The sequence below is a fragment of the Triturus cristatus genome, chromosome 1_2 (genome assembly GCF_964204655.1).
Source record: "Triturus cristatus chromosome 1_2, aTriCri1.1, whole genome shotgun sequence".
NCBI classification, from domain to species: domain Eukaryota; kingdom Metazoa; phylum Chordata; class Amphibia; order Caudata; family Salamandridae; genus Triturus; species Triturus cristatus.
The window spans coordinates 378,533,487-378,542,884 of record NC_140580.1 but is presented as its reverse complement, the minus strand read 5'-3'; the positions used below and the strand labels follow the sequence as shown (position 1 = coordinate 378,542,884).

The following is a 9,398-nucleotide window of genomic DNA, read 5'->3' as shown; positions in this document are numbered from 1 at the left end:
ACGGCATTCTTGGTGAAGCCACCTTAATTTAAAAAGACCACATTAGGCGGTCGCTCTTTTGCGGCGGTGTCAGCTGCAGCATGGAATCCCATGTGGATTACTCTGAGTTCAAGCTAACCTTACCATCTTAAGAAAACATCTTAAAACCTACCTGTTCACGAATACCATTTAGTTTTTCGTGAGGATTTCTTCCCTTTTCCAGAACCATGGACCACTTTTTGTTTCCTCGTTAACTTTCAACTTGCCCACATCTGCGATCCGCTAATGCACTCACCAGTTCACCCTAGAAAGCCAAAGCACAGGGCAGATCTGAAGCATAGCTGCTTAGGGTTTGACTGGCAGTACGGTAGAGTTCATCATTCTTAAATCCCCTTCCTCCTAATGCCTTTAGTCATTCCATTGCACCACTCTAGCCGTGTTAACCTAGTGTGGGGACTCACTTATACTATCCTTCTTATCATCATTGGAAGCAGACCTCTTACGGTTCCACGGTGACATCAACTGGGACAAGAGAGGCTGGGATAGATCAGCAGCAGATGGAAGTATGCCTCAGTACACTACTTTAACACTGGCAGCATGCATGGTCACTTTATACTGGATGACAAGAATGGAATGTCAACAGCCAATGCCCTACATATTCCATCAGGACAAGCGATATTCCTTCCATCACAGGCTTCTTCTCCCAGTCTAACACACATTTCCAAGCTTTGTACCACACATTGTACCAGAAGAGATCATCTCTGCACTATCCTAATCTGGTCTTATATTTCTTCAAGTTAAAGGTCCAAGCCCACAAATACTTGTCAAGCAAGAGTTCTTAAGGTGAATTAAATGATCGTGTGCAAGGGTTCGCTCCTACACTGAGCAGCCATACCCAAGGAAGCTTAAATTGAGATTATATCTTTTAAAAAACGAAATTTAGAATATTTTACCCCTTGCCAAAAATCGGTCGTTTTCAGCTATATTTTCCTGCAACCTATAATTTCGAGGAAATAAACAAAGATGAAAGTAGGTCAGGAGAGGACCAGGTTCATAACGAAGACAAGTGAGGAGTTATTAACAAAATATTGTTTATTATTGAAAATAGGCACCAGACAACACGTGTTAAGTCACTTTGAAGGTTAAATGTTTCCTTGTGCATCCGTGTACAGTAAAACATGGACAAAAATGTGCACTCTGGAAAATGGTGATACAGCAGTATTATCCTTAAACCTCATGCTGCACGAACAAATTTAAACATATTTACTTCCTGGCATCATTAATTGGTCTCATACGAATACGTAATTACCAGACATGAGAGTGAAACTGGTATACTGCAATGGTCTTATCCCCTGCTGTCGAGAGGAGGGAATGTGGGAGGCGTTGCTCTGAATTTGCAAAACATACTTCAATGAACATACAGATTTATATTTTACAATCCACTCAACAGAATAGAATGCCCACTTGCACCATCAATAATGGTGAACACAAATTTTAAGATAAGCTAAATCATTACTTTTTATCCCAGAGGAGTAGGTGGTTTTCGAATATGCAAATAAACTAAAATAGCTTATCAAGTTAGCCGCTTTGGACAACTGGCCGTGGTAAAAGTCAACATGGTGGAATGGCTTGTTTTTTGGTACAGAATGTGTGTGTATTAGGACCAACAGGACAACCACAGAAGCCAAGCGGTCATGCGCATGTGTGGCATTCGAGTACATGCAGCAAGAGAGAGGCCCATTTGACATTGCTTTAAGCTCCATCATAAATCAGGGTTATCACCACCAGAAGCCCATAAGATATCCATTCAGGATATCAGATTTAAAATATACTTAATTTGTTAATCTGCCAATACCAATCAGAACACACTACCTGTATGAACCTTTCCATTACAGGCATGCAGTCATTTACAAGCATGGGTCAATGTCCTGTATGGGCATACTTTGTCAACGCCTATATTACAAAGTTCCAAAAACATTTCTTGCAAAGTTAATATGCCCAGTTCTAAAACGTATATGTTAATGCATGGAGTTCAGGTGAATTTTAAATTAGCTTCACAGTAATATCAGGATTTTCTTTGTTCAAGTCTGCCCAACTCGAGAGGGATTCACAATATTTTCAGGACAAGAGCTGTTCTCCAAAAAGAACTCAAAATAGAAGTGATCAGTACGGCGTACATACTTCTTCTACAATCGGACATCATGGTAGGAGGTAAAATTGGTTTTACCCAGAGAATAAATACGTATCTAAGGTTAATTATATCTAGACTATCCAGATAATCATTAATAGCCACAGGTTATATAAAAACAACAACACATTAACACCTCGGTGTCACTCACACGAAATTCACTGAAAGAAAGAAAAACAAAACTTCCACACGCAGGCACAAGGTGAAAATTCGGTTGCGAAGCAGTAGTAGATCCTACGAGAAGGCAAATGGCTCCCAAAACATCTTGTCCGTCACAGGAGAGAGGCACATATAATGGGCAAAAACTGTAAACATTGTAGCATGCTTTCCCTTTCCCACAGAATAATACGATTACCAGTCACCAGAGTGGCATAGAAACAGTTCACATCTCACACGTGGCCCACCGATAACCGTACCCCATTCTTCACAGCTTCTAATGTTCTATAAATTACAAGTCCCAAACATCTACAGTCCAGGTTCTCTCCAATCACATAGAATGGTCCTGTGATTCCGGCAACTGCCCACAATCTGCTACTACAATCCTTTTGGAGGTCCTGCCGTTCTTGCTGCCCAAGTTTTCCATTTTCTTTACTACATTCATGCCATCTTTGACATACCCGAACACAACATGTTTATTGTCCAACCTGTGAGGAAAGAAACAGGTGGAAACGGATGAGTAAGGTCAGCGCTCCTCCGAGTGACAGTCTGCTGTGGTAGCACATGAACTATACCTGATGAGACAGGCCTTCACTTTTTTTTATGCTAATGCATACACAATTCATATTCATTAACAATTATGACCATTTGTAGAGGTTGCCCATTTACTTGCACTCAACAGCCGCTCCACTCAAGCCAATTTCTTTAAAATTCTAGAAAAATCCATTAATACTGTGCTGATGAAGTATTTGGAGGAACAAGAAATCTTGGATGGCCACTGCACGGAATCTGCTCTCATCACAGCTTCCAACCACATTCGGATGCAGGTAGATCGGGGGGGGAGGAGAGGAGAGGAAATCAGCGGTGTTGATTCTGCTTGACTTAGGCAGCTTTCGACACGGTCTCCCCTGAAAGAATGATCCTACGCCTGCGAGAAGTGGGGGTCTCAGGAAAAGCTCTACAGCTTCTTCAGTCTTTTCTTACAGACAGACGGTATACAGTTAGCTGTGGTGGTTTTAAATTCACAGCCTTTGCTCTTCCATGTGGGGTTCCTCAGGGCTCTTCGCTCAGCCCCACCCTTTTTAATCTTTGTTACCCCTCTAGCTGAATTGGTGAGATCTTATAGATGTCAGGTGTTGTCATATGCGGACAACACCCAAATTATTGTTTCTATCACCAACAACCTGCAGGTAGTTGCCGAAAAATTCAATGCTGCAAGTTGAAGATTATTTGCTGGATGAAGAGCAACTCTTTAAAGAGCACCACAAATAAGACTGAGGTACCAATTTTCAGACCCCAGAAGTCCATCTGGTCTAATGCATGGTGGCCTACAGAATGTAGACGTCTTCCTGACCCTGTAAAAATGGCCAGAAATTTAGGGGTAATTTGACGAAAATCTGTCTTTTGATGCCCAGGTCAATCGTACCGCGAGTACGTTTTTATTTTCTGAAAATCCTAAGAACCCTTCCACTTATCCCACCAGAACTTCATCGTTCCACTACTATCGCCCCAATTACTTTCCGGCTAGATTATTGTGATGCCGTCTACCTTAATATTACGACTGCATCTCTGAACAAACTTCAGCTGGTTCAGGATGCAGCTGCAAGACTGATCTTAAACATCCCTAAATATCAATCTGTCCGAAAAGGTATTCGGTCTTTACATTGGCTCCCGATAAAAGAACGCATCTCATTCAAGACCCTTACTACAGTTTATAAGGCAGTACATTGCAAGGGTCCTTCCCAACTCAAATCTTTGTTCCACCGATATATCCCCGGGAGGACCTTGAGATCATCCACTCCGCTTAAACTCGCAATACCTAGATTTAGAAGATCCAGATTGGGAGGTCGTGCTTTTTCGGTGACCGCTGCCAAGCTTTGGAATCTTCTCCCCTCTGCCATCGTCAATGCTAGTTCCCTCTCTATCTTTAGAAAACTCCTGAAAACCTGGTTATTTCCCGCTTAACTGGTGGCTGTGGTCCCTCTTCCTTTCTACGTCTGGTTAGTGCCTTGACACCTATGAGTATAGTGCGCTCTATAAATGCTATCTTATCTTTAGGTTGACATTACAGGTGCTTGACAGGGCCCTCTGAAAAGGGATTGATTGGTGCATTCCCTGTGTTGACTGGCAGTGGGATGTTCGGTCCTTGTTCTGCCATGTGGTGATAGGCAGTTTAAAGAGATGGGTATTACATGATTGGCAGAAACCCTTTTTCAATAAACCCGGGTGGCGTGGCAGAGCTCTGCAAAGAGACTTCAGCCTCCATGCCCTCACAAAACAGTGACGACAGCTCAGATTCCTACAAGATACATGCAGAAGGCTGCAAAAGGCCGGTCTACTAATGGTAAAGGAATAGATTGGACAGCTACACAGGTTTTGGGAGATTCAAGATTTGCACTGCGACCAACCTACTTACTATCTCCAATTCAGGAGTACTTACCACTCAGTCTCGGCTGTGCAGATGAAAAACTGAGACCCGTTGGTGTTTGGGCCAGCGTTGGCCATCGAAAGGACACCTACGACAAAAGAAACACTTGTCATACTTCTGTGAGCCCCATCACAATTCCTGCAATCTTTTCAATCAAAATACTGGCAGAAAACATTGCAGAGCATGGTTAAGAGTCTAAGCCCTTACAAACGTTGGCCTCCAGGTAATGCAGACTTGGATGCAAACGAATCTGTAAACGGTGGTGGTAACCATTAGTAGTCAAGGTTTTCCAAAGCAGAATACACACCACAAGTGCCTTAAAGCAATTCTGAAAGCCATGTACAGCAAGTGCCAAATCATTTTAATACAAGAAGTCAGTTGTACAGTCCAAATAAATGTGTTTATTTTTAAAGTGAGCAGCATTTCATTTAGGACAACGAACGCATCAGTGAAAGAGGCTACTAACCGGGGGTCAAGTATGAGGACATTTGTTTGGGGGTGGTGCTTACTTTAGTCGACAACAAACAGCTGCCATGGAGGCCTATCCGTGCAGACTCAAAAAGACACCAAGCAATCAGCATCCAGATCTAATCACTACAGATTGCAAATAAGCCACTAAAAAGTGCCCACATAATCCTGAACACTGTTTAAAATGAGACTCGAGCTGCCCTCACTAAAGAAAAAAATATATATAAAAAACACACAACAAGGCAAGAGGTAGGTGGGGCGCTTCCATATACTTACCAGAGCCAGTGTGTTTTAGGATGAAGTTCTCATCTGGAAACCTGCTGCCATAGATGGATTTTCCGCCAGTACCATTGTGGTTGGTGAAGTCCCCACCCTAAAATAGACAAAGGTTTTAATAATACGAAGCATTTCCTTTTCTGTACCCGAGATGGCAGACAAAGCCAACAAAATGAGTGTTTTTCAACACCTCTGACTGAGGCGATTCACTGCAGAAACACAGCTTATCCGTCATATGTGGCTAAAAGCAGGCGTCTATCATTTTTTGGGGGGGGGGGGGGGGTATTACTCCAGCCTACCACAACCTAAATCTAATCACAGAGATGCACACACCCCAAAGTCTAGTTCAGTCTTGCGGAAAAATGGTGCATGGAGTCAGCAAAAGGGAGGATCCAATTAAAAATATTGGCCGGAAAAACCCTTTAATAAAACCCATCAGGAATCTAATTCTTTAAAATATGACAACACTAATAAGGTAAATTAACAAATGGCACTTGATCCAAACTGTGATAACACATCAAGCACCTCTCTTGATGCCAAATCCAGAGAGCTGCTTGATGCCACATCCATAGATTTTTACTACGACAGACAATGAAAGACCAGACCAATATTTTGAAGTCCAACTGTAGCTTGGTGAATGTAATTACCGCTCCTCAGGTTTCCATCCTCACAGCAACATGTGCTCAGTGCAGATACTGAGATTCCAGCTGAGACCGCACACGGCTGTGGCGGCCCCGATTCATTCGGCTTTTTCCAGCGCTTTGGATTAATTCCAATTGACCGTCACCCATTTTACGAAATCATCGTTTGATGTTCAACAGTGGATCGGGGCTTCGACCCTGTTTACCCCACAACCCGGGCTTCATTCATCAGCGCCCGCTTTGCTTCCAGTACAGACTTAAGGGATCTTGATAGACTTTGCCCCATCCATTGCTGACGATGGGACCCTCTAACTGCCACTATTGACAAATCACCAACGATAGTTGACTTATCCTACTGTTCTGCGCGTCTTCCTGCTGGACAGCACTCCCTCATTTTAATTTTGGCAACCCGGTCCTGATGATGGTCCTGAATAAATAGGTCCGAAACGCCATCAACCGATCTCACAGCGCAACTTATGGCGCATACTCCGCTCTGGTTCTTCAAATATCATTTACAGTCCCTGTACAAAATCATTTATGTTGAACCATTGAACACTGTATATAAACCTTTGTCACCTTGTTTTTTTGCGCCGCTCGCTGTATTTTGCACTAGTCACTTGCGCCATCACTCCCCCTGTCACAAGCACACTGTGCACCATAGCCCTCTTGGGTTGCCTTCACAATTTATGCTTGCAGTGCTGCTATAACTTATGTATAAACTATGTCTTCAAAATATATGATGCCATGGGCACCCTTTTACAAATAATCAGGAGTCTCCCTCTCGGTTTCTTGTAATGTCTTATACATACTAATTGCATTTTCCTTTCTCAGTGAACCCAGTTGGGATATTGTTTATTTATAGTGCAGATACCAAGCATTAGAATTGTTGGTACATAGAGCAGGACTCAAAACACCTCTTTTGGACAAGTGGTTGAAAGGAAAGTTGGTGCGGAGATTAACGATACAAGTATTTGCAATGCAATAGGTCTCGCATTTGCGAGACTTTGAGGGATTGGCATTGTGAATGACAATGCCTTTTGTTTATGTGTTTTGCAGTGATGGCAAATAAAAAAGCGGCCTCAGTTTTTATTTTAATTTATTAAAACATTGGGGCCAGGCCCGCCCTCAGACGGGGCTCTGGGAGGGCCGCGTTTGATGATATATAAAAAATACAATAATGAGTAAATGGGCAACGAGCTACAACATCATGCCCGTGCATATTAAATTAAGCGGGCGCCGTGATAAAGCATGGCGCCTGTGTATATTAAACTAAATCAAGTGATCAAGCAGGCACCCTTAAAGGAAAGCACATTGTGCCTGCAATAGGAGAAAATCATTAAAGAGATCAGTGCTCACAGACTGTAGATAAAACAGACCATGTAACACCACAAGTAAAACGTCCAGTCCTCATGGGAGGTTTCCAATGCAGGCAAGGCGGTACTAAGGGGGGACTACTAAGCCTATTCAAGAATCAAAAGCAACTATTCAGAAAGGACAGTAACAGGAACCAAGCGAAAAGATGGTCCGAGCTTCAAGTCGATACATGAATACAGTATGCCTCGCAGCGGATGCGCTGCCCAGGCTCGACCTAATAAGGAGGCCATATAAGTTGATTTCCGGAGATACTTAGCATTAATACCACCCCTGAAAATGTACATTGTCTTGCAAATAAGCATGGCAACAATTACGGTGTTCAACCATAACTGAGTCTGTTTGCTTGTCGAGCACAAAAAAAATATTAAAATGCTGATGGTGTTGAGGCATGGATTATTGCGATCGCACTTAAGCGATCACAGATGTCTAGAGTTTGTCCAAGAAACACCAGAAAATATGGGGCCCATGAAGGGAACATTGCAATGGGACCACGGCTCGAGTCGGAGGTACACACAGGGGGGGACAGCGTCCACCCTGCCAAGAAGTTGAGCCCCACTCCAAAAAATGTTGAACTCGTCCTGGTGTAAGTTTGAGACACCGGGATTCATTCAGCAGCGCCTGCTCGTTATCTACTTTCCTTCCAATCAGCATCATGCAGACAGGGAGGGGGTTTATGTCAGATGCGTTACTCTGTCCCAGTGCAAAATAACAATTTAAATACCAGTATTTTTTATTTGTTTTACAGCGCTAGTCATCGCTTGTAGGGTGCCAGATCACTTTACAGCAAACATATATATTATATTGTTAATAAATTACACAAGTTTGTAAATCATTCGTACAGGATGTACATAAGACAGTGAGGGTTACTGGATGTAGGAGTCACTTATCACCCTTCATAGCGCACTGTGCTATACTAGAAGGATTACAATGCAACTGCATGTAACAAAAGGATCTGGGTGTTCAAAGCAGTAACCTACTTACCCATCTACATAAAATACCTCCAATCTTTCAACCTCGCACTGGCCGAAACCCAGCGCATCCATAGAACCAGAGCAGGCGGAAGATCCTTCTCTCACATTGCAGCCAAGACCTGGAACGAGCTACTGGCAGACATCAGACGTGCCCCCTCTCTAAACACCTTCAGGAAGACCCTCAAGACCTGGCTCTTCGGCAAAACAGATCTGTGGACACCCCCCCCGCCCCCCCCCCCCCCCCAGGACCTTGAGACCCTCACGGGGAGTAGCACGCTTACAATTCCCTGATTGATTAATGGGTAAAGGAACCTGTCATGCGCCATGATGTCACTTCCTGTGATGTCACTTCCTTTAGGGCTTGTGCCCTGAATGGGACTATATATAAACTTAAGGCTGACATTGTGATCTCTTTCCTACACTTTATTGTTGGTGTTTACAACAAATGTGACACTTTCGGGTGTAGGTAAGACTGAACGTGTATGTATAATGCACATTGCATCTATGCCATAATGGTTAACATTTAAAATAACAATCAAAATGCAATACATTTGCAAAATGAAACTCCATGCAGAATTTTTGAAACTGTGTTTGTTGGTCGGGTAGCGCTTCTGACTCACCCATTAACCTATCAGGCTAACTTATAAGGGCATCCCTTGATATTTTGAGATGTCTAGACTATTTTAGCGTTTGGTGTGACTAGATTAATCGCAGTGCGGTACTCTTTAAATGCCCTTTTGGGGTGGAAAAACCTGCTCATATCCCGTGCAGACCACAGGATTGGTCGACAAGGACTGGCGAGATACTGTATGTACATCAATGACAATGTTCAGCACACATGTAAAAATGCGAGCAAACTGTGGCGCTTCTGAAACACTACTCAAATACTTCTGCTGCACAAACTTTAAAGAGCAGCA

At 43.1% G+C, this 9,398-nt stretch overlaps 1 protein-coding gene across 1 annotated transcript in view; it reads right to left on the bottom strand.

Moving 5' to 3' along the window:
* Positions 1–1,053: 1,053 nt before the first annotated feature.
* Positions 1,054–9,398, bottom strand: part of PPIF (peptidylprolyl isomerase F) — a 59,976-nt gene continuing 51,631 nt past the window's right edge. The window contains exons 4-6 of the mRNA XM_085604953.1: positions 5,496–5,592; positions 4,764–4,839; positions 1,054–2,811 (exon numbers count right to left, since the gene is read on the bottom strand). Of these exons, the coding sequence (XP_085461079.1) occupies positions 2,655–2,811; positions 4,764–4,839; positions 5,496–5,592 (330 nt within the window). The 3' untranslated portion in view covers positions 1,054–2,654. The remainder of the gene's footprint in view (positions 2,812–4,763; positions 4,840–5,495; positions 5,593–9,398) is intronic.